Here is a 25,675-nt window from a genome sequence, read left to right as displayed (position 1 = left end):
CTGAGTATAACATTTCCAAAATAAATGTGGGTTTTATTATTTGGATGATGGTGAACCTAAAAGTTCTTTTGTGCGGAATGCCTCCTCCAATACCATTGCCAATAATTATTTATAAATGTAACTCACTAATCTGCCACATCCCTGCAAAATATATTACTATATAACTAGGTTTTGGATCTGTGTGAACATAAACACGAGGGTACGTATTGATCTTACAGATAAGTTTTTAAAAGTTGATATTTGGAAATTATTTAAACAAAGGACTCAATTACCCGAACAACCTTAGGTAAATTCAGAAACAATAGTTGCCATATAATGAATACCATTTCCTTACTTGTTTGCAAGTGTTGATTTAACTTTAATAGGACTAATCGTTTAAACGATGTAACATATTTTTGGTGAACAACATGTAAAATATATCCTGTGTGAATTTTATATTAACAAATTAACCTATGTAAACTGAGTGTACAATCTTATAATAATGACTAATATGAAATAATAATGTTATAATAAAGAAAATAAAACCATACTGTTATTTAGCCCAAAAAAACACATAAAAATACCATACAAATGGGTAGATGCTAATCTATTGGAATTGGAACAACACAAAGAGGGTTGGCCTTTTGCAAAGTGATTCCAAACTTCTCGCTCATGTCAATGTTTTTATCTCTAAGTCCACCATCAATGTTCCAATCAAAATTATTGATTAGTGTTCCTAACATCACAGGAAGCATGCGGATAGCAAGTGGCAAACCAGGACATATTCTTCGTCCAGCACCAAACGGGATTAGCTCAAAATCCCGACCCTGAACATCAAGACTTGAGGTCAAGAATCTTTCTGGTTTGAACATTAATGAGTCATCCCACGTGGTTGAGTCTCGTCCTATGGCCCATACATTGACAAGCACTTGTGTCCCCTTGGGCACAATGAAGCCATTCAGTTTGACTTCACTATGAATTTTTCGAGGGATCAACAAAGGGACAGGTGGATGAATCCTTAGTGTTTCTTTCACGATGCACCATAAGTAAGGTAGCTTTAAGATGTCAGATTCTTCTACGATTTTTCCTTTACCAATAACTTCTTCGAGCTCATGTTTTGCTTTCGTCATGATATGTGGGTTGCGTAGTACTTCTGTCATTGCCCATTCTAAACTGTTTGAAGTCGTATCGGTGCCGGCGGCAAACAGGTCCTACAACATATATTATATAACATGATATTAAAATAATAATAAAAATACCGAATTAGTTGTAGCTTGAAATTTGCTTTGCAAATAACTTAATAATACTTCGAGACTTGTACTCTTGTAGGTGTATATCGGTTGTTGCCACGTACTGAAGTCTACAAAATAGTGTGTATGTACTAAATTTTTTAATGAAGGTTGATGGTGCCACGTTTTTTTAAATAAAATCAAACTAATTGAAAAATAATGACAATTAAAAATGAAAGTTTATTTATTTACGGCAATACGAAAACATAATAGTTGCTTTGGTGAAAAGTTGACTTTGATGAAATCGATGAATTTCAGAATTTGACTATGTTGATATCTTAGGATTAAACAGAATCCCATATAAACTTGTAGTACCGAGGTCTTTGGGTTATATATTTGATGTTTAATGAGGTTTACTAATTTTATGGTAGTTTTGTATTTTTTTTATGAATTCGAACTAAATTCAATTTGGTTGAGTTTTTACCAAATTGTGATTCTTAAGTTACTTTTGATTATTGATCAATCGGCAACGAAATGGAATACTTTAGTTCCTATTAAGATTAAACTTTAAAGTGTTAGCTTGGTTTTGTTTCTTAATAAACTCCCGATAAAAGATAACTTGGGCCAGGAAAATATTGAAGTCGATAATCTTTTGTGTATTCTATGTGATTCGTATGGTGAAATATAGAGAAACCGGTCTTTATAATTTAATTGTCAGAACTTTATTTAGAAAACAACAATTTTTATAGTGGTCCTTATACACACTTATTGTACCACTATTAGAATACCAAATGTCTAAAAAAATCTAAATCGACATCAGTAATAAATACATAAATAATATCTTTATTATAAAAAATAAAAAACCGATGTAACCACTGAATTTAGTATAATAAAATAAACTATATTTTGTTATTATTTTCGGTTTTTTTTTTTTAATTAGACGGTCGGCATAAAGGTTTGACATTGTGATCCAACTTGTGTTGACTCCTATTAGAAATTAGAAAATTAGAAAATTAGAATACTTAGTTTTAAATCCATCATCACTAACCACGTTGACGATGTTTATAATAAAATAAAATTAGTAGTTAATATATCATTGAAAATATGTGGTCTTTTATAATTAAGGGTTGATTTAAGAGCATTCTGAGTGAGTGGTTTTTAATCGAGAAGCATAATCAACTTAATAGCTATTTTTTTTTTTGAAATCGGCGGATATTATTAAAACCATGGCTTAAAGGAAAAAGACCGGACACAAAATAAATAACAAAACAAACTTACAAAATGTTAAAAGATCAATAATTGAGATTTTAGTAATTTTTTTCTTTTATTTTATAAAATTAATGATATTAAATCAGCGTATTATATTTTCTTCCCTTATTTATATTTAACTATCATTCAAAGTTTTATTATATTTTAACAAATTAACATGTTCATGTCCAATAATAACATAAAATATTTAACGCTTGTATATTCTTTTTATTTTTTATTTTTAATTATATACATAATAATCTTATCATAACTTTTATTTAAAATTCATTTTTAATTATCAACTATAAAAACAAATACTTATTTCAAAATGTGTCATGTAAACAAAAAAAACATAAACCGAAGCTGTACTCCTATAATACATAGATATTATTATCATTTATTGTATAATATAATATATTTATAATAATAAAAAAAAAGCCTTATCTAAAATTGTAATTTTCACTTTCACTTCTTGGTAGAAGAAAATCAATACACATGTATTCGACAATCACAACTTCATGTTATAAATATTAGATAATATCGAGATTTATTTTTAACTCAATTATTAAATAAAAAAACCAAAATGTTTAATATTCTCATATATTAGTACAAAATATAGTTTAATTGGCAGGAGACAGGAGTCATATGTATTCGACCAAAATCAAGATCCGGGCAAAAACCCTAGAAAAAGATATTTGATACTTTAATCAGATTATGGTTATAGTCTTATAGACATGCGTTAATTAACTTCATATATACCACTTATGCATTTAAACCTATATTTGAAATACAAGACGTACCAAAAACAAGCTCTTGATATGTGCTCGATTGATCTCATCTGGATTCTCTTGACTGAGTTTGAGACACACATCCAATACGTCTTCATGCTTGGATCCATTCATCACTAACCTCTCTTCAATCAATTCCTCAAAAATCTCAAAAATCTTCCCAAAATAATGTGTCATTCTCCTCTTGATCCCTTGTGGATCGATCTTCTTTAACAACGGGAAAAAGTCAACAAGATTTGGCTTTCCGGCCTCGACCATGATGTTTCCAACCAGCTCCTTGAACTCTTTACCGGAATCCTCATACGGGTCTGTTAAATCTATGGAGAAAATAGTGTTGGATAAGAGATTCAGGGTAGTTCTGAAAGCAGCTCGACCGATGTCCACCGGATCTTTGCACGCGCCGGCTTTTCTACAGTACGCCACTAGTTCTTGAACTTTCTTTCTCCGTAAATGTTGGTTAGTATCAAGGGAGTTGTCGGTGAAAATGTTGGTGTTAAGGATCTTGCGTAGAGTCCGCCACTGTGTGGAAACGGGGAGCCAGACGGTGGAGTAATGGGAGTGGTTGTGGGCGTTGAGAGCGTCGGGTATATGGCGGGAGGAGAAAGCAAGGTCTTGCTTTTGGAGGACTTCTTTGGCGGCAGCGGCGGAGGAGATGACTAGTGCGGTGGTGCGACCAAGTTTAAGGAACATAACTGGGCCATAGATCTTGGCTAGATTGGCTAGGGATTGGTGTGGGTGGTCGCCGAGCAAGTGGAGGTTTCCGATGATCGGCAGCGGGGCTGGGCCTGGAGGTAGGTTCTTGGGCTTACCGATCCCAAAAACTGTGGAAATGATTCTGATAAGTGCGCAAGATAAGAACACACCAAATGCAATAATCATAAACTCCATTACTGTTAGATTTTGCACTTTCACGGGATATGCAGGGGAGTTTATGATATGATGACGGATATATTGTTGAATAAAGGTTATTTTAATTTTTTTATTAGATCCTCACATTCAGATAATACGTATTTTATATCATTGCATTCATCACAGATCATAGACCAAATCTTTGACTTTCATACCGATATATATTAAAGTAATAAAAAACTTACTGAATTAATTGTAGCTTGAAGTTTATTTTGCAAATGATTTAATAATACTTCCACACTTGTATTTGCATATTGTTGCTGCCAGAAGTCTACAAAATAGTGTGTACGTACTAAATTTTATTAACGATGATTGATAGTGCGATGTTCTTGAAATAAAATCAAACTAATTGAAAAATAATGACAAACCAAAAATTTCAAGAAAGATTAAATCATTTTTCATGTAACAGAAAAAAAAAATACACCGAAATGTGTCACGTAACAAAAAAAAAAACATAAAGAAGTTTTAATTTTCACTACAATACATAGATTTTTCTTTATCATTTATTTTATGATATAATAAATTAATCTAAAATTGCAATTTTTGCTTTCACTTCTTGTTATAAGAAAATCAATAGACATGTATTCCGCAATCACACCTTTATATTATAAATATTAGATAATATTGACATTTATTTTTAATTTTATTAATAAATAAAAAACAAAAATGTTATTTTTTTCCATATATTAGTACAAAATATAGTTTATTTGGCAGGAGATAGGAGTCATATGTATTCGACCTAAATCTAGATCGAGGCAAAAACCCAAGAGAAAGATAATCAGATTATGGTTAGAGACATGCCTTAACTACAATCAAACTACATATATAGTACCACTTTTGCATTTGACCCTATATTTGAAATACAAGAAAATTAAATAATATACGTACCAAAAATAAACTTTTGATGTGTGCTTGATTGATCTCATCGGGATTCTCTTTATTGATTTTCAGACATACGTCCGATACATCATCATGCTTGGACGTGTCATTCTCCTCCTGCTGATCCCTTGTGGATCTATCTTCTTTAAAACCGGGAAAAAGTCAACCAAATTTGGCTTTCCGGCCTCGAACATGATGTTTCCAACTAGCTCCTTTAACTCTTACCGGAATCCTCATACGGGTCTGTTAAATCAGTGGAGAAAATAACGTTGGATAAGAGATTCAGGGTGGTTCTGAAAGCAGCTCGACCTATGTCTATCGGATCTTTGCACATGCTGGCTTTTCTGCAGTATGCCACGAGGTCTTGAACTTTCTTTCTCCGTAAATGTTGGTTGATATCAAGGGAGTTGTTGGTGAACATGGTGGTGTTAAGGATCTTGCGTAGAGTCTGGCACTGCGTGGAAACGGGGAGCCAGACGGCAGAGTAATGGGAGTGGTTGTGGGCGTTGAAGGCATCGAGGATATGGCGGGAGGAGAAAGCAATGTCTTGCTTTTGTAGGACTTCTTTGGCAGCAGCGGCGGAGGAGATGACTAGTGTGGTGGTGTGACCAAGTTTAAGGAACATAACTGGGCCATAGATCTTGGCTAGATTGGCTAGGGATTGGTGTGGGTGGTCGCCGAGCAAGTGGAGGTTTCCGATGATTGGCAGCAGGGCTGGGCCTGGAGGTAGGTACTTGAGTTTTCCGATCCCAAGAACTATCAAAGTGACTCTGATAAGTTTGTAGGAGAAGAACAGACCAAGGACAATAATCCCAAAGTCCATTGATGTTAGATTTCACGCCTACGCACTCATTAACTCACATAACATCTATTTTATACCATTGCATTCACCCAAAATCATAGACCAAATCTTTGACTTTAATATCCATATTTATTTTAGCATTAAATGGATACTTTTAATATTATTTTCGATTTTATTTTATTTTATTTTATTTTAGTAAAAAAAAATTGTTAGAAGGATATATTGTTATACTAAGGAAGCGTTTGGTTGGCAGGAATGAAATGGAATTCGAGGGAAAATGATTTCAATTCCCTCGAATTCATGCGTTTTGTTGGATTTAGAGGAGGGAAAAGGATTCCTAAACGAAATAAATTTTCCACCATATGGAGGAAAGTGAATTCATTCCAAAGTTGGATAGAAAACATTCCATCTCATCAAGGAAAGTGGCAGATTACAAAAATACCCATTGTACTTATCAGAAAATCCACCACCACTATCACTGACCACCACCACCACCGCCGCTACCACCACCACCACCGCCGCTATAACCATTACCACCGCCGATGTTGCCACCGCTGCCACCGACCACCACCCACCACTACCGCCGCCACCACCACCCACCATCACCGTCGCCGCCACCCACCGCCACCATTGCCGCCACCACCACCACGACCATTACCCACCACCACTACCAATTCCATCACCCACCACCACCGTCGCCGCCACCACCACCACCATGAATAACACTACCACCACCACCACTACCAACACTGCCACCATCGCCGCTACCACCACCGTCACTAGCCGCCACTGCCACCACTGGCACTATCATCGCCGTCGTTGTCGCCACCAGCCGACAATGCCACCATCACCACCACTCCGCCACCACAATCAATGACACCGCCACCATCACCACCACCGTCCCAGCCACCATCAACGCCACCCACCACTGTCGTCGCCACCACTGCCACTGCCCACTACCACTACCGCCGAAATCTTACTATTTTTGTAAATTTCGTAATGTATTTTTACATATAAGTTAGAAAACAAGGTAAAATTAAGCAAAATAGGCAAAGAGGGTAATTATGTCATTTTACATGAATTCCAATTTCATTTCCTGTCAACCAAACAGATTTTGGAATTAATTCCAATCCCATTTCCTATCATCCAAACAGCATATGGAATTAAATTCAAATTCCTGACAGATTTCTTTTCCAATTCCAATTCAAATTCCTTCAGCAACATTCTGCGAACCAAACAGCACATAAGGTGTTGTTTGATTTTCTGAAGCAAAAATTCATGAAGTCTACAAACTACCTCTGCAACCCTCTGCAGTAGAAGAGGTGGATCAAACGGCTGCAAACTGTAATAAGAAGCGTGTTTGTTTTTTTAACATCTGCATACTGCTGCAGATATTAAAAGATTAAAATAAACTAATTTTATAAATTGAAAATCGTTTTTTAATACGGAAAATTTAATAATGTATAACATTTCGGCAAAAATTAATGATATTTCAATAAAAAATAATGATATTTCAACAATATATATATATATATATATATATATATATATATATATATATATATATATATATACATACATACATATTAGTAAAAAATAATGATATTTCATCAAAAAATTATCATTATTCAATATAAAAAAAATGAAAAAAAATCAACTAAAATAAACAAAAAAAGAAAAAGAAAAAAAAAGGTGAAATAAAATTTAAACAACATATAATCAAAATTTTAGCAAGAAAAAAAAGATGAAGATGTTAGAAGAGTCAGTACAAGTGTTGCACCAAACAGAGCACGCACATATATTTTTTACTCCGAAGACTTCTAAAAAACAAACACCCGAGAGATGAAAAGTGATGCGCGTGTGTTGCGTCGCGCAGTAATAAGAGGTCTGAAAATAAGAGAATGAATCTCAGTCATATATTTATTTCGCCGCAAAACACTTGGCCACACATTTATCAAACCAAACATGTTTTTTGTAATTATACTAATCATTACCTTAATATATACAAAAACATAGTTTTTTTTGTTATTTTAATTTTTAAGAAACTATTTTTATCGAAAAATTATTTTAAATATATCAAAATTCGTAATTTTTTATTCTCTATAACTAGACGTCAATATTGATATAGTTTTAAGATAAAATAAAAATTTTACATTTTTTTATAGTTTCAGTTCTCGTTATTCATAAGTAAATAAAATGCATCAGATTTATGTTACAGGATATTCGTTATTCACTTATGAATAAAATGTATGTTTATTTTTTTTACAATTTAAGTATCAAATATATATGAATATAATACGTAATAAAGTTTTCTTACCTAAAATATTTTTTTACATCATCTTTTGTCAGAGTTATATTCATATATGAATAAAATATTTATTAACTCTCGTCAAATACTATATTCGTATATGAATAAAACATATATCGGATTTTTGATACAGTTCATTTTTTATTCTTATATGAATAAGAGTATGATAATAAAAGACGAAATGTTTTGAAAATTCAACTATTTATTCATATATGAATAACAAATTAATTGTAACAAAATTCTGATAAACGTGTTATTCATATATGAATACAAATTGTAAGTAGAGCTAATATACGTTTTATTCATATATGAATATAATATTGACCAGAGATGACTTTCTGTAAAAAGTTTTTTACATATTATATTCATATATGAATGATACTTAAACTGTAAAAAAAATCAAACATATTTTCATTCATAATTGAATAACGAATATACTATAACAAAAAAAAAGTTGATATATTTTTATTTATTTATAAATAACGAGAGTAAAAACTATATTTATTTTTATTTTATCTTAAAACTATGTCACTATAGATGTCTATTTATAGAGAATAAAAAATTATAAATTTTGATATATTTAAAATGGTTTTTCGACAAAAATAGTTCTTTAAAAATTAAGAAAAATAGTTTTTATTTATTTGTTGAGGTAATGCTTAACATAGTTTAAAGAAAAATGTTATGTTTCAAAACACACGTGTGTTCCTTTCCCCTTTCTGCCTGTACGATAGAAGGTTTTACAACAAAAATAAATGATTGGTTAAGAATGATTCATCCATTTTCAACCTTTTTTATTTTTTCAATTGAACTTATCTCTCTCTCTCTCTCTCTCTCTATATATATATATATATATATATATATATATATATATATATATATATATATATATATATATATATATGATGAATTGAAATAGAGAACAATTATTAACAAGGAACCAATGAACCAATCATAAGCGTCGAAATTTAAAGCGTTCAACGGCTAAGGGATTGGATGTACACTTATACATTGGATATACATACACCGGATTATACCATAAAACTCATTTTTATAGAAAAAAAAAACCACCTCTAGTCCACATGATATAACTGAAAACTCGTAGTGTCCATATCTTGTTCTGAATGCAATCTTCTCAATATCCTACTCTCTTACCTGTAGCTGATGATATCCTGACCTAAGATCGATCTTCAAGAAATAGCTCGAACCTTGCAACTGATCGAACAGGTCATCAATCGTTGGTAACGGATAATTGTTCTTCATTGTTGCCTTGTTCAGCTCTCTGTAATCTATGCACATTCTCATGCTTCCATATTTCTTCTTCACGAATAACACCAGAGCTCCCCAGGGTGATGAACTAGGTCTAATGAAATCATTGTCCAACAACTCCTGAAGTTGCGTCATAAGCTCCTTCATCTCTGTCGGTGCTAATCGATATGGGGCTTTTGCTATCGGTGTTACTCCTAGTAATAAGTCTATTCTAAAATCCAATTGTCTATCAGGAGACAATCCAGGAAGATTTTTAGGAAAAACTTTCGAATAGTCACACACCACTGGTATACTTTGCATATCCTTTTTTCTCCTTCTTAGCATCGATCACGAATGCCAAGTATGAGGTGCGCTTTAGATAAACATTTTATGGCTTTCATTAGGGAAATGATTCCAGAATTTACTCTATGCTTATCTCCGTATACCATAAACGACTCTTTTCCAGGCGGGTTTACCCTTACTATCTTTTTCTTGCACAGTATTTCGGCATCACTGGCGCTAAGCCAATCCATTCCTTGAACAATGTCGAAACCATTTAACTTAATGGATAACAGCTTCTCAAGGAATTCGTTTCCATTTAGGTCGATGACAATGTTATTAATACAATCACTAACATGTATGAATTTGCCACTAGCAACTTCTACCTGAAGCGACATCTGTTGCATCCTTTGCGGCTTCTAATGTCATTTGGAAAGTTCTGACTTTTCGTTTTGGTTGAAGATTAGACTTTGTTGCCTCTTTCTTCTTCGAGCAGTCCCTCAAAATGTGCCCCTCTTCATTGCACCCATAACAGACTTTCTTATTAAAGATGCATTCATTTGCATAATGCCCAAGCTTTCCACATTTGTAACAAGTGATTTCCTCTCTACATTTCCTAACATATCTCTTCTTACACTTGTCACATCATTTCGCTTCCGCTCCTCCTCCGAATTTCCTCGAACCGGACTTCTAGAAGTTGTTCTTCTTGTTGGAACCTGAAGTTCCTTCAAACTTTCTCTTTTCGCCAACTTCAACCTTGCTAGTAGTTCTCCCTTTAATCATATTTTCAACAGACTTGGCAGCCCAGATAGTGCCTCCAAAGTAAGTGCCTGACGCACTGGAACCACATACTCCCGTGGAAGTCCCTTTGCGTACCTGTCGATTTTCGTCAGCTCGTCTGGGACAATACGCAAAGCAAACTCCATTTTGTCTGTGAAGTTATTGGTGTATTCATCGATGGTCATGCTTCCCTTCTTTATTGTTAGAAATTGGTTTTCCAGCTCAAGCAGATTTTGGGCCGAGCAGTACTTGTGCTTGAAATGCACCAAAAACTCTGCCCAAGTCAGTTGCAGTGGCTCATTAGGGCTTAGGATCTTCCCCAGAGTGTTCCACCAGCGAACAGCGCCACCTCTGAACTGACGCACTGCAAATATGGTTTGTAACTTCCCTTGACAACCACATGTCATGAAGGCCAATTCCATTTCTGAGATCCAATCCATTACTCCGACGGGATCTTCTTTTCCAGTGAAAGTTGATGGCTTGCAAGTCATAAAGTCTTTATACTTGCATCCATTTCTCTCCACTCCATCCCCGTGGTTATTCCTCCTAACCACAAGTGGTTTAGTTTGACCAACAAATCTACTGTAATTTCCTTCCTCTGATTGATCATCATTTAATTCAGGTTGTTTAACAGGTATTGAAGGTTCACTCTTGTTGTTCAGCAACAATTGTCTCATTTCCTCCCTTTGTTTAACCATCATGTCTTGAATCATGGCTTGCACTCTAGCCATTGTGATTGGTTCTGGTGCAGCTTCTGCTATTGGCACGTGCTCCACCACTTGGGGTTGAGGTTGCTGATTTCTGTTTGCATTTCCAGCTCCACTTTGAGTTCTTGTCATTATAATCTATACACCAAATAAGGATAATTTAGATCTTCATCACTCCGAACATTACATGCTAGTTCTAATATAGTAGTCGTACGCTTAGAATCCTGAACATATAAGGTTTCCAGATGCGGTCGGCAACAGACCATGGATCCGAACAAATAATGGCATATATGGAAAACATATGACATTTAGCACATAAAAGCATTTTAGGCATCTTTCCTAAAATATATTAATGCTCCTGTCTAAAATATGGTAGACACTCATCTCACAATCATCACTTAGCATTCTAAGTTTAAGTCTAGAAATCCTACAAATTCCTAGTTCGTTTAAACTAATGCTCTGATACGAACTGTGACATCAACATTTTTCTCGGCCAGAAAAGACCGATTTAGTTTATGCCTTTAAAACAAAATTGGAGTAGTCTTCCAAAAGATGTTGTGGAATTTGTCCCCAAAACAAAATATGATAAAAAATTATCAAAGTATTTTTTTAAAGAAATGTATTTTCATTACATAACAAAACCTCGGGATGTCATGTTCCGATACAGACCAAAAGCATAAACAGCATATTATAAGCCTTACAACAATTATTTACACCTACTGGTCTATAATCCAAAAATCCCTTGTCATCCTCCAACTATGCTCGGGGTCCATTACCTGTAATACAGAAAGTTGAGTGGGTCAGGCTTGGGAGCCTGGTGAGCATATAGGGTTTTCAACCCACAAATAATAATAAAAATTTTAATTTCATCAACCAACAATAAATTTATTAATTTCATCAACCAACAATAACCCTGATTACCCGTTCCCGTTATCCTCACTTTACGTCCCTAAACACCTATCATAAGGGACCTAGCCTAAGGATCATCATCGGGATAGACTTTACTGCTAAGGGGGGTCCTCAACCATATATGTCCATAAGGCAACCATGAGGGGGATGGAGTACACCATCGAACATATAGTTCACCAACACCTACAGGTTGCGAGCCTACAAGCGTTCCACTGGACTGTCTAGAAAGGTTTGTGGTCATCATCTATACTTTGCTAGATGACTACAACAACTAACAACGACATCGAGGCCTCTCATCATTTTTAACACACACACACACACCAACTATTTCATCTACTCATATTATACCCAACATATTTGTAGATAAGAATACATATACAGTTTAAATCATTTTAAAACCTGTATAAAACATTCATTCAACACCCATCTCAAATAAATAAACAATAAATATACACAGCACGTATTTTGTAGAAAATACTTCATATCTATGTGTAAGATGAAAGTGGCTACACACTCACATGATTTAACGATAATCGAGCAGCACATCGTTTCTTAAAACGATCGTTTCCGATGAAATTGGGAACTTTAATGAGAATCGGGCCTTGAGAGGTTTGAACTTCAAACCGAAAAGATAAATTTCTCGGGGTCTTCAGGCACTTCGGGACGTTCTTCGGGTGTTAGGTATGATCCCGGTGCTTCGGGGATGTAAAATAGCTTGAAAGAAGGTGTAAGCTGTAAAAAGTGTAAAATATCCAAACAAAACCGGGAGGGTTCGCACCTCCCATTATATAGGGCGAGGCTTCGGACGAAAGGGGGAAGGGAAGAAAGCACGCGTCGGATAGGTGGCGAGGGGGAGGGGCACGCGTCGGATGTAAGGCAAGGTAGGTAGCGAGGCCGAGACATGCGGCAACTTCGGACTAGACCTCGCTTCATTCGAATCAGTAGGCGGACACAGGGAGGGCTCGCATGCAAGGCGACGTGGCCGAACCCTGACCTTGTGTATGCGAAAATTCTCGGTTTTTGTGCCTCGAACTTCAAAAATTCACAACTTTCACATACGAGCTCCGTTTTCGACGTTCTTTATATGCACGTGTAGGTGATATTATACTCTACAATTTTTGTTTAGACTCCATTGGCTAATTTTGAATTTATTTTTAAAATTATTATTTTTAACAGACCGGGACAGGAAAATCCGTTAAAAATTCATAATTTCTTCATCCGACGTCCGTTTTCATCTGTCTTTTTACTATTGTACTACTATTGATGAGACCTTTGATTCTCATTTAGGTCGTGTCGGCTAAAAATCACCCAATCTATAATTCGAGTTTTTAGATGTCTACTACTAAGCTGAAACTTAGAAAAATCATAACTTCCTCATACGAAGTCAGATTTGGACATTCTTTTTATGAAAATTCTCGGTTTAACGAATACTATGCCTTTCATTTAGATCATTAATGCTAAAAAGGACTTTATCATAAATTCATTTTTTACGTCACACAACGTCATGCTAGTTCTGTCGCGAAACTTCAACAGGTTATAACTTCTTCTTTATAACTCGGATTTCGGTATTCTTTATATCTCCGGAATCCTTATTTCAACCACTATAACTTTCTTCATAGATATCGGTTTTACCTAACATTTATTTTCGACGCTTATTTTTATCCTTAACTCATTAAATTATAATAATTAAACATAAAACACATAATAATCAAATAATACATCTTTATTATTTCAAAACAAGTTACAAAGGTTGGCATAGACTATTACATCATCATTAGTGCCTAGCCGAGAAACACGGGCGTTACACATAATCCCAATCGGGTCATCCAGAATGCGAGTCCCGACAGTCCAAAACCCATATATCCAATATTAGGGTTTACTAAACCCTAATTAGGGTTTCCAAACCCAATCATAGCTCAATTCAAAACTAAGTCCTTAGATCAGCTAGGGTTTTATTAGGCCTATTAGGGTTTTATTAGGCCCATTAGGGTTTCATCAGTCGGGCACCACCCACTACCACCTCGGGGAGTGGTGGTCAACAGCGGCTCACGGCGGCGGCCATCACCTCAAGGTGGTGGTTATGAGTTTCTTTTATTATTCTAGCATTAGTTACAATATTACAAAGCAAAAACCCAAATAACACACACACTAATGCAAACACACACACACAGTCACCCTAGTGGTGGCCGGCGGTGGTATATGGTGGCAGCCACCGCCTCACGGTGGTGGTGGTTGTTCTCGCTTTGCGACCAAGAAAATCACACACAACACACACTCAACAGAAATGCCCACACACGTTGTATGTTCACAAAACGACCCCAGCCACCCACCTGGTGGCGCACGGGGGCGACGGCGGTTGTTTCACGATGGCAGCAACCACCCCACGGTGGTGGCGGTGGTTTCTTTTGGTTCCCAATCAAGTAGAACCACACACAACCACCACTTGATGGTGCATGACGACGACAACAACAATTCTATCGGCCACAGCGGTGGCTAACAGCGACGGTTGGAGTCATCGGAACCACAACAACGAAAGGAAGAGAAGGAGTCGCCCTCTCCGATGGAATGAATGCCACAGTAACCTCCTTATCATCAAACTCCGATTCTTGGCTTCTCTTCTCGTCGGAAATGACAGCAGCGGCAGTAGCAAGGTGGCAAGGTTTGACAGCGGTGGTTACTAATGGTGAGTGATGAAGCAACAGTGCCTGGAGGCTGCCCTCCACTCATCATCGGTCTTCAATGTTGCCGATAACAAGGACGGCTCGCTGGCGCTTGGTGGCTGGAGAACAAACGAGGTCAATGGTGGCGAAGGGCGGAAGGGGTGGGAGGTATAAGGAGGGTGACAGTTGGAGATGGTTTAGTTAGGGTTAGGGTTTGTGTGGGTTATATACCCGAGCCCTACGAAACTTAATGCCCTAATGTCAAGAATGGTCCCTTCGTCTCCCTTTTCTTTCAAAACAAATCCACAATTTACCCTTCGTCTCCGAAATGTACCCAACAGCCCTTGTCTTCATAATTAATTACAACCTGAATCCAGATTTTACAATTTTAACCCTCAATCTCTAAAATTGTGACAGTTAGCTCCTCGAGACCAACATCTTCCTATATAATTATTGATTTCAGGCTACTATACATTAATTAATTTATTTATTTATTTAATAAACAGGATGTTACATAGGAACTAAAAGATATTATGCATATCATTTAATTATTTCTTTGATCTGTCAGTAGTGAACACCATCATAAGCTTATTAATAAAAGTCATAACCCCAAAAATTAGTGATAAAAAAAGAAAGAAATGACTCACTTATAACATATATTTTAAAAGCAATGTTTTTTGGATAAACAAAAGTCTTCCTAGTGAAGAGAAGGACGCTTAACATATTTATACACATTCAAATAGGCTGCTTGACAACTCTTTGAAATTTATTTGCTTTAAATTATAAAAGATTATAAAATGTTCTGTTTTCAAACAAATTATGAATTTCTCCATTTATATAAACTAAACCATCAACATGATCTGTTTATTAAAAAAAACAACACCAAATTATTTGAAACAAATGTCAGTTATTTAAAAGACCTAACAATCATAATGTTAAGAAATACCTTTAATGCTTTCTAAAAGCAATTTTGATATAGGATCCGGAAGCAATTTCTTTGCTTTTATATCAGATAAAACACCACGTCCATCTACCTAGTTTTACAATGATGTTGGAAAAAATGAAAAATAAATAGAAAAGTATTACAATAACACATTCACCACAAATGATGCATAATATCATATAGATGTCATGATTGTAATCATCCTGTTTCTTGGAAAACAAAAGTCAGACCAACATAAGAAAAAAGGATTAAGCAAAAAAAAAAAGTTCATATGCATCCAGATTTATCAACTTGAGTCCATATATTTTCAAAACATTTTCTATGTAGTTGTAATGCTTTCGAAGAAAAAAGTCAAAAAAAACATAAAACTCACATTGGGTTTACTTTGATTATCATTATTGCTATTTTACTAAAGTCATTTGCCATTCTTTGCTTCAAATCAAAAAGTTATAGTCATCAGGATCATTTTGGAAGGAGATTATCATGATTGGCATTTACAGTAAAGAAAGAAGAAACTTACCTCTTTCCAGAGCCATTATTATCCTAGTTAGAAACAAAAAAATAAAACAACTAAGTCAGTGAGTAATTATATCGAACACCTTATGTGCGAATATTAAATAAGTTTGTTTCACTTCTATAAATCAAAAGAGGAATATAGATGGTTATGTGGTGCTCCGGTGACGGTGAAAGCGGTGGATGGTGAAGGGAGAAGTACCAGTGGGGATTTTGAGATTATAATGCTTCTATGGTGGCGGTGAAGGCGTCATGATGAAAGCTGCAATTGGTAGTGGCAGTCAAATTGAAGGAATATAAGGAGACGGTGCCGAGATAATTAGGATTCAAGTTTGAATCTAACTAAAACTCCTTAAATTATTGTATGAATTTGTCAAGTACAGTTGAACAACACTTAATTCTTATCTTCGAACCTTTTCACTCGTTGATAGTATAAGAAATATTTTTTATGCAATGCATAAACTTGTTGTTCATGATGCATGATGCATTATGATATTTTACCTTTTAAAATTCAGCTTTTGACCAAAAATGCTATTAACATTTTATTCACATTTAAAAACATTACTCTATATAATAAAAAGCAATGGACTTATGAAGTAATGTCTTCAATTTTTACAGTTTTGTCATAAAAGTTTCATATTTTGGTAAATTTAGTCATTATAACTTTTTAATTTATAAAAAGGTCCCTATAAACTTTTTTTTAATTACAAAAACAATCCATATGTCTAAGATTTTGTATGTTAAAAGATTTGATCCCTATATAGAAAATAAATTATAAAAATTTTCCTCATATTTTATAGAAAATGTCTAATATTTTTTTTACAAAATCGGTACATAGTATTTAAAAATTACAAAAATTGTCTCCATAATTTATAGAAAATATCGTTGTGTAACTTTTTTACAGAAACGACCTGTATGTTTAAAAAACTACAAAAATAATCTCTACATAATAGAAAATTTGTAACTTTCATATGTGGGCAACTTTGGTCCCCACAAACAATACAATGTACGTTTCTCAAATAACTTTTGTCACATATAATATGTTTTCATACGACGATATAAATTGAAGTTAATCATATAAACCTAAAGAAATAACATGATGAAACAAAAAGTTTTCAAAACTAAACCTCTATTGACAATGGACAAATATGTTTGTGTCCCGCGGAAGCGGAGAATTGACAACTTTTAGTTTTAACTAAGGGACAATGTCCCCACCAAATAGTAATCAAGTTTCAAACTTTTTCCGCCTACATAGGTACGTCCAGCTTCTTTTTTTTTTTTTTTATAGATTTTATCACTCAACTTCCAAATTTTTGTTAAATTATTATGAAAAATTGTATGATGATCTTGACATATGACATGGCTTGTTTATCAAAAACATGTGAAGATGTTGAAACATTAGAGATGTTAGTTATACGTTTTGGAACTTGATTACTATTCATGTGATTGGTGTGTTTATCAAAACATGTGAAGATGTTGAAATTTGGAACTTGATTACTATTCATGTGATTGTTTAAATACCTGTCACGTCATTTATTCATATCCATGCCACATCAAGAAAAATAATCATCCAGAATGGAACAAACTACTAGTTATTTTTGAAGAGATTAACCACTCAACTCCTTTGTGATAACTTTTTTTGTTCTATCTGCTCGAACATAAATAAAACCTAAATTGCCTAAATATTTGAGGCGTAACAATTATAACATGAAGAAATAAAAAGTAAAACACTATAAAAACAAATGAATAGACATACATTAATATTTCTTGCATTTGACATATATACATCTACAAAATGAAGACACATAGTGGCATCATTTCTTTCTTGGATTAGATACAAAATAAGAAAAATGCCAAACATAACACACTATTCCTTTCAAGATCAACCTCTACCTTCCATATGTCTAATAAAATCAATCAAATCTCTTGGAATCATATCACCCCCCACCACAACCCCATGATTATCACTCGTTCCCATTCCTTCACGCTCTTTACTCCTATCACTAATAACAAACCGACAAACCGGACATTGGCCATTGCTCTTCACCCATGGCACAATACAATCTCCATGAAACATATGATTACACGGTGTCAATGTCACCATTTCTCCCGCTTCAAAATCGTCTAAACAAACCGCACATCTTTTGCCATCTTCTTTGTTATTTTTCTCACGTGATTTGGCTCTAAAATCAGGATCCCTATAATATAAACTTACCCTTTGCAACCCCGGGTTGTAAATTTCTTTCTTAAGCTTCTCAAGCCCTTTATTTTGCTCGGTTAAAATTGGAGATTGGGTGGTCGATGTTTGCCTCGGGTATCCGTTTCTTTGATTGGTGGTGTTGCGTGATAGGTTTTGTATCGGAGGTTGAGATGTAGCCCTAATGAAAACATAAAAGTTTGAGGTGCTGTTTCTTTTTGACTTAATGGAAACAAAACTTAATAAATCTAGACACCGAATGTTAAAATATTACCTAAAGGAAAAGGGTATCCCATACACTCTCTCCTGAGTGGACCCCAATGAACCCGTTCGCCCTACAACACCCTAAAGGTTTTTAAAAGATTAAATTAATTATCTTGAAAAATCCGTTGATGATGGTATTGTTATGTTTCAAGAACTTCAAAAGGTGTTTGGATTTGTATTTTGAAAGAATTAGAGTAAGATACTCATCCGAATATCGATTTAACTTTGTTGTAATCCAAGATTTTGAGAAATTATAAAAAAAAAAAAAAAAAAAAATAGCAGTTACTTACAGGCATAGAGCTAGGAACAAGTGATATTGAAGATACTTCATAAGGTGCATCAGCATGTTGCCAATAGACAGTGTGCATGAGATTGTTGTTGCGGCTATTCATGTTAGAAAAACACTGCTAGAGGATAATTGCACACGCATATGGAAAGCAGTGTTTTACTTTTTATAGAATGGGAATTTTAGAAGCAATTATAGGCGTATATATATTTTAAGGATTGATTCCTTCCACTTTTTTGATTGTGTGCTGAGATTAAAATTTCACACTTAGCGTGCTTTATTCTCTTATTATGGCCGTTAAAAAAATGCACATATGGTAGGTTCTAGATATAAGGTATCTTATTCTTTTTGTCATGATAAAATTAGTGGATTATAGACATTGTATATGGGAAAAGAATATCGACATATTGTTACTTATAATATATCATACTTCATAAAAGGATAACATTTTTGGAGGTTGAAAATGTTATAAAGAATCACTTACTTCAAGCTCAAACACTAGATTTCAAATGAAATCAATGTGTTATTCTTTTTAAGTGGGTTTTCTTGTATATGTTAGTCACACTAGATTTCAACCGATATGGTATTGAAAGAAGATAAAAAAAAAAACAACTAAAAGTTGTTGCTTTTCATTTTAATCTGTTTTTAACTCATTCTTAAACTCTTGCATTTAATTACTATATGAATCACAAGAAGTGAGTCAATATGAGGAGGTTTTACCCTTTTTTTAATCAATTCTCCAATCTTCTACAAGATCAACAGGCAAAAGTCACCTTTTTGTATAGATGATGTGCTACTACTCAATACCCCATGAAGGTTGGGAAAATAGAAGATGATAGATAACACCACATATATCTATAACATGGATTGAAAACAACATACTGATATGAAATAAGTTTCAACAACTACAACAGGGTATGATAGATAGTAATCTAATTAAGCAACATTAAGTCAAAGATAAAGATTAGCAGAGAAAATTACTCGATTGTAAGGTCCATCTTTCGAACAAAGAAGATGTCAGGAACCACAGATGATAAATTGGTCCTTTGAGCAACCTTGCCTCCATTGATAGGAAGTAAACTTCCAACATAATTAAACACATCAGACCAATAAGCAACTCCATGATTCCCCAAATTCTTGATCCTCTGAGAATCTGAATCATATAAAACCAACTGATTATTATCCTTCTCCAACAAAAACTCACCTTTCAATCCACACCCCAATGGCCTCCCAACTTTGGTTTGAAGTTCAAAAGACCTATACTTTGTCCATGAGGAAACCACCCCATATTCTTTCATCACCCACACCTCAAACCTCTTCCCAGATCCATTCCCAGCTGAACCAATCACTGCTAATGAATCCTTAAAAGCTACAGCAGTCCAACTGACTTTAGACATACTTGAATCTTCACCTTCAGCATCCCATCCACCAAAATCGAACTCAGGGGGCATGATATAGTGAAAAGCCTCTTCACGGAAATCAAAACACACAATCAGCTTCTTCCCATGCATCTCCTCGAACCCTATAGCTGTCCAATGAAACCTACCCTTCAAGAACACACTACACGATGACTCGAAGATCAAGAACTGCACACGAGTCTTAATCTCCTTCCACGTATTTGTATTCAACGAGTACATTTCCACTTGATTCAATGGGTAACCGTAATACACAATCCTCAACACCTTATAATCGTTCGTCACATCATCAAACGCAAAACCTAATACGACCTTAATCGGACCAGCTTGGGGTCGATCAATTGGGGATACAGGGAGGTCTTTGAAAACCCTAGTAGCAGGATTCCATAACAAGATAATCGATGCAATCGGCAAAATGCTCAAACAGATTAAACCATTACAACTGCCACAGACCCGTAAGGGTTTTGAGATGCTGAGAAACGGGATGTCGATCTCAATGGGAATTTTGATTGGTTTTTCAGAGTTCGATAGGATCAATCCAACGTTACGATTAGCGGCGGCGGTAGGGGGAGACGACGACTTGTGAGGGGTAAAAAGGAAAGATGCATCCAGGGCAGTGACATCGGAGCTTGTGGCTTGATTTTCGAAATGTTTGGTTATGAATTTAGGGTTTTTGAAAAGGGCGTACCATGATTTAGAGACGGATTTGAAACGGAGGATGTATCTGATGGGAACACGCGAAAGGATGTCGATGATTACATCTTTTGGGAGTTCTTTCGACATGGTTATTCAGTGGATATCAGGGTTTGGCTTACAAGGAACTAGTTTCAGTGTCGAGTTTACAGAGTGGGAGCTGGAACACGATAACCTCCTATTTTAGGGGCCGTTTGGATTAAAAAAAAAGAAAAAAAAACAAAAAAAAAACGTCCTTTTAACATATTTAGTTAATTTGGTTCTTAAAGTTTTTTTTTATTTTTTTTTTTATTTTTTTTTTTTTTTTTTTTTGTACGTTAGACCAGTATATTCGTAATTGACCTTTTAATTACACCATTTTAGAAGGTTTTCCGGTTACAATGCTTATGTGGCACGCTAATGTGTTCAATAAGCTTACGTGGGAAGCTTATGTGTCGAAGTAGTCCAGTTGTCGATATAGGCTTATTAATTCAAACCCTCATTCGGACCTCCTTTAAATCTTTACTTACCCTTCTCTGAAAAGTCAAAGACTTCTCCCTCCCCGACTATTTCCATTATGAAGAAGAATGTCTTCGAGCTCATCGACGTCAAGGAATCAGCTACAAGTCACTCATGTTCAGTCGCAAGAAGGGGTAAAGGTTTGTGATTGTGTCGTTCCAGCTAAAGAACGAACCTGTTGGAAGATAACAAACCCTGGGAGGCGATTATGGAATTGTCAAAACAGTATGGTAGGTCCCGATTCTCTTGATTTTGATAAGTTAGTATTTTATGGTTTGATGTGTTGTTTCTTTCTATAAAGACGATAATGGTGTATTTGTATTTTGTTTCATCTGTTAAAAACCCTAATTTTATTTGCTTCTTGACGATCACTGTGAATAAAACCCATTTCGCTGGTACATTAAAGGTAGTTGATTTGTGATTGTCAGTCAAACCCTAATTTTATTGGGTTTTTATAGGTTAGGTTGAGGAAATGTGGCTTCTTTGAATGGAAAGATGAAGAACAGGCAGACGGGTACTACAAAAACCTGCTATATTCTCTGAAGCAGAAACTGGATGCCAAAGATGAACTGTTTGAGATGAACAAATTGAGGAGAAGGATTGATGAAGTGGAGTTTCTGCTGTCACACGAACAGTATAAGGTGGCAAAGAGTGAGAAAGACGTTCATGATGCACGGAAGGCAATAGGCAGGTACAGGATGATAGTTGCCTTGTTGTTTGCTTGCTTGGCCCTATGTGTTTTGAAGTTAGGGGGGTCAATGTAGTTAGTTTGGTTGGTTAGTGTAAGCTTTTGTTTTTTTGGGATCCCTTGTATTTTTTGTAAAGGCATACTAGATAGTCAGTAATTATGGGCATTTTGTATGTAATGAAGCTGGTTTTAGTTATAAGTTGGGGTTATCAACCTTAATGTGTTGATGTTGTAAGGTGGTAAGTCCCTAATGAAAGGGCATATGATAAGTAATGTAAAAAAATATTCAAAGTCCCAATTATAGGGCATTTTGTATAATCAGATGATGTTTATCAAACATATGCATGGTCTATATTCCCAACAAATATATTTAATTAGATTGGTTGTTGTGCACGTTTTAAATTTGGGAACAAATTAGGGAGTGGTCCATGTGGAAGTACATTATGTGTACGTGGACCATTTGTAGTCAGTGAGTGTTTTAATAATGAAAAATGGGACCTGTGAAGCCATTAAAAAACCATATCCGGGACCATATAAAACATCCCCATGCATGCATATTATTCCAATTTTTTCCATGCATAAATATTCAAAGCCAAATGTCATGATTTTACTTAAAATGGTAACATACTTTCATACTTCATGTCATATATAAATAAATGACCAACATACCCTTTTTGGTCATTCATAAATAAATGACCAACATACCCTTTTCTGTCATACATACTTAAATGACCAAAATACCCTTTTCTATCATACATACTTAAATGACCAAATTACCCTTTTCTTGCATACATAAATGAATGACCTACATACCCTTATCTGTCATAAATAAATAAATGACCAACATACCCTTTTCTTTCATAAATACTTAAATGACCAAAATACCCTTTTCTTTTATACATACTCAAATGACCAAAATACCTTTTTTCTTTCATACATACTTAAATGACCAAAATACCCTTTTTCTTTCATACGTACTTAAATAACCAAAATACCTTTTTTCTTTCATACATACTTAAATGACCAAAACACCCTTTTCTATCATACATACTTAAATGACTAAAATACCCTTTAATGTCATACATACTTAAATATAAATTACCAACATCCTATTACATAAACTTTAAATATAAATTACCACCATCCTATTACATAAACTTTAAATCCAATTTACCATCATCCCATTACATAAACTTTAAACACAAATTACAATAAACACTAATCAATTACAAGAGCTTTTCCCTTCGAATTTCCTGGATCATCAATACCACCAATTGTTTTGCCTAATTTCAGCTTCAATATTCTCTCTAACTTTCTTCTCCTTATCCTCTTCAAAATCTCTGAAATTGGCCTAACACTAACCTGCTAAACTTGGCTAACAGGAGCAACCTCCTGAACATTACCATTATCAACTTGGGCATTAGGATTAACCTCATCAACCTACTGAACATTTGCATTATCAACTTAGATAACAGGATCAACCTCCTCAGCCTCCTCATCTTGAACAACTTGCTCAACCACAACAGCTTCCTCACCCATAACACCCTTATCACCTTCATAACATGTAGGTGGAGTAAATTGCATATAATGACTAAAATCCCCTGCACTACTAGATTTAACATCAGTAGAAGCAACTTGCATATCATTTTGAGTAGTATCCATCTCAATTGAAGTCATTTCAACCTCTTCATGTTATTGTGGTTCACTTGTACTACCCTACATGGCATGATATAATTATGTTAGTAACAAATTATATGTAATTAATCTTATATTTTAAATTGTTTTACCTGTCCTACATTTTGCTTCACACATACTTTTTGTTTCTTTTGTTTCTTCACATTTAACTTTTGGGGCCTTCTCTGTGGACAAGTGGCCTTGTTGTGACCTATCTCCTTGCAAATACTACATCTGATTTTCTTTCCAGCCTTAAAAACCCTGTGTGTTCCTGTATTCTCTATAGTGGATTTCTTCCTCTTAGTAGTTGGCCTACCAGGCATCCTTCTATTAATAGGAGGCAATGGTGGAGGATAGTTTGTCTCTGGCCACATGTCACTGCTATTCATGGGAGAAATTCTGTAATTATATGCCTTCCTAAATGTGGTTGTGTTAAACATGTTGTCTACATAGGTTTTTACATCCCTATTAAGAAAGGATATGCTAGCTACAGAATGAGCACATCCATATCCATTCAATTGCCACAACCTACATGAGCATGTTTTCCTTTCTAAGTCCACCTCATATGCATCTATTTCTCCCCTTACCTCAAACTGGTTTAATCCACTTGGTAGTACCTGATAATGCCTTTGAGCTTTTTTAAGCAAATTCACCTTATCCCTAATCTCTGGACAAATATGATTTCCCCATTGTTGTCCCTTTAATTTCATGTTGTAGATTTTGTCCATCATGTATAATCTTATCTCCTCTAACATGGTTATTATGGGCTTCTTCCTGGCATCTACTATTACAACATTAAAACTTTCTGAGAACCCATTTTCAACTGCATCACAACACCTTCCAGTTTGAAAGAAAGCTCTTGACCATGTTTTAGGATCTTTCTCCATGAGATATTGATGGGCATCTGGGTTCAATGTCTCAATTTCTTTCATCACAACTTTAAAAGCATGCTCAATTGTGGCTTTAGATGCTCTCCAAAACAAGGTATGATATATGGCACCAGTAAATCTCTTCTGCAAATTCTGGCAAATATGTCTAGCACACTGCTTGTGCTCTACATATGGCAGTAACTCTTTAACAGCCTCTATCAAAACCTATAGTAGTAAAAAGGTTTAATTCAGATAGTGTAAAATTAACATAAATGCATTAATATGTAAAATACTAACCTTATGTTGGTCTGACATTAAACTGAAACCATTGCCTAAATCAAGTGTAGATCATTAATGAGAAGCTCTAGAAACCACTTCCAATTCTGCTTGTTCTCCACATTAACCACTGCCCAAGCAATATGATATATCTTGTCATTTGCATCCCTCCTAATAACACAAAGCAATTCTCCCTTACAAACACCTTTAAGAAAACATCCATCAAGACCAATTACCCTTCTATACCCTTCAATCCAACCTTGTTTAACTCCTTGAAAACAACAATAGAACTTGTTAAAATATTTCTTTCCATCTGGACCATCCTCCATATCTAGTTTCACAGTTGACCCAGGATTTGTCCTTAAAATCTCATGACCATATGACCATAACTTACCATAATGTTCAACAAGGTTACCTTCAACAAGTTCCAGTGCATACTTCTTTGCTCTTCTACATTGCACCATACTAACTTGGATACCAAACTTGACCATTACCTTTAACCTAAGCTTCCTTACACTTATTTTCTGACTTTCTACAATCTCTTTGGTATAGTGACTCCCAATCTATGCATATGTCACCAATGATCCAAACTTGAAGTTCCTAGTACAATTATGATCAGCTTTTAGTGACTTGATTT

General features: G+C 34.9%; 4 protein-coding genes, 1 long non-coding RNA gene and 1 pseudogene across 5 annotated transcripts; all 6 read right to left on the bottom strand.

Annotated features, from left to right (window-relative positions):
* Positions 1-510: 510 nt before the first annotated feature.
* LOC145066259 (7-ethoxycoumarin O-deethylase-like) lies at positions 511-4,307 on the bottom strand. Its single transcript, XM_079013463.1, has 2 exons — positions 3,257-4,307; positions 511-1,190 (listed from the first exon to the last, which is right to left on the bottom strand). The coding sequence occupies exons 1-2, from the start codon at positions 4,130-4,132 to the stop codon at positions 582-584; spliced, it is 1,485 nt and encodes a 494-aa protein (XP_078869589.1). The 5' UTR covers positions 4,133-4,307; the 3' UTR covers positions 511-581.
* A 579-nt stretch (positions 4,308-4,886) lies between these two features.
* LOC145066260 (7-ethoxycoumarin O-deethylase pseudogene) lies at positions 4,887-5,865 on the bottom strand (annotated as a pseudogene).
* A 5,958-nt stretch (positions 5,866-11,823) lies between these two features.
* On the bottom strand, positions 11,824-16,629 carry LOC145070407 (uncharacterized). The gene is made up of 3 exons (XR_013689939.1): positions 16,381-16,629; positions 16,186-16,208; positions 11,824-11,929 (listed from the first exon to the last, which is right to left on the bottom strand). It is a non-coding gene; the product is annotated as an uncharacterized LOC145070407 (long non-coding RNA).
* A 1,284-nt stretch (positions 16,630-17,913) lies between these two features.
* On the bottom strand, positions 17,914-19,621 carry LOC145066039 (uncharacterized). Its single transcript, XM_079013191.1, has 3 exons — positions 18,930-19,621; positions 18,650-18,720; positions 17,914-18,556 (listed from the first exon to the last, which is right to left on the bottom strand). Exons 1-3 carry the CDS (start codon positions 19,029-19,031, stop codon positions 18,061-18,063), a joined length of 669 nt encoding a protein of 222 aa, XP_078869317.1. The 5' UTR covers positions 19,032-19,621; the 3' UTR covers positions 17,914-18,060.
* Positions 19,622-19,758: 137 nt separating this feature from the next.
* On the bottom strand, positions 19,759-21,208 carry LOC145066038 (F-box protein At3g07870-like). Its single transcript, XM_079013190.1, has one exon. It carries the CDS (start codon positions 21,121-21,123, stop codon positions 19,903-19,905), a length of 1,221 nt encoding a protein of 406 aa, XP_078869316.1. The 5' UTR covers positions 21,124-21,208; the 3' UTR covers positions 19,759-19,902.
* A 2,703-nt stretch (positions 21,209-23,911) lies between these two features.
* Positions 23,912-25,077, bottom strand: LOC145068019 (uncharacterized). Its single transcript, XM_079015024.1, has 4 exons — positions 25,060-25,077; positions 24,758-24,987; positions 24,007-24,667; positions 23,912-23,935 (listed from the first exon to the last, which is right to left on the bottom strand). Exons 1-4 carry the CDS (start codon positions 25,075-25,077, stop codon positions 23,912-23,914), a joined length of 933 nt encoding a protein of 310 aa, XP_078871150.1.
* Positions 25,078-25,675: the final 598 nt, after the last annotated feature.

This window comes from Lactuca serriola, chromosome 8, assembly GCF_051521515.1.
Source record: "Lactuca serriola cultivar US96UC23 chromosome 8, Lser_US96UC23_V15, whole genome shotgun sequence".
Classification (NCBI taxonomy): Eukaryota; Viridiplantae; Streptophyta; class Magnoliopsida; order Asterales; family Asteraceae; genus Lactuca; species Lactuca serriola.
This window is presented reverse-complemented; position numbering and strand designations above follow the sequence as displayed.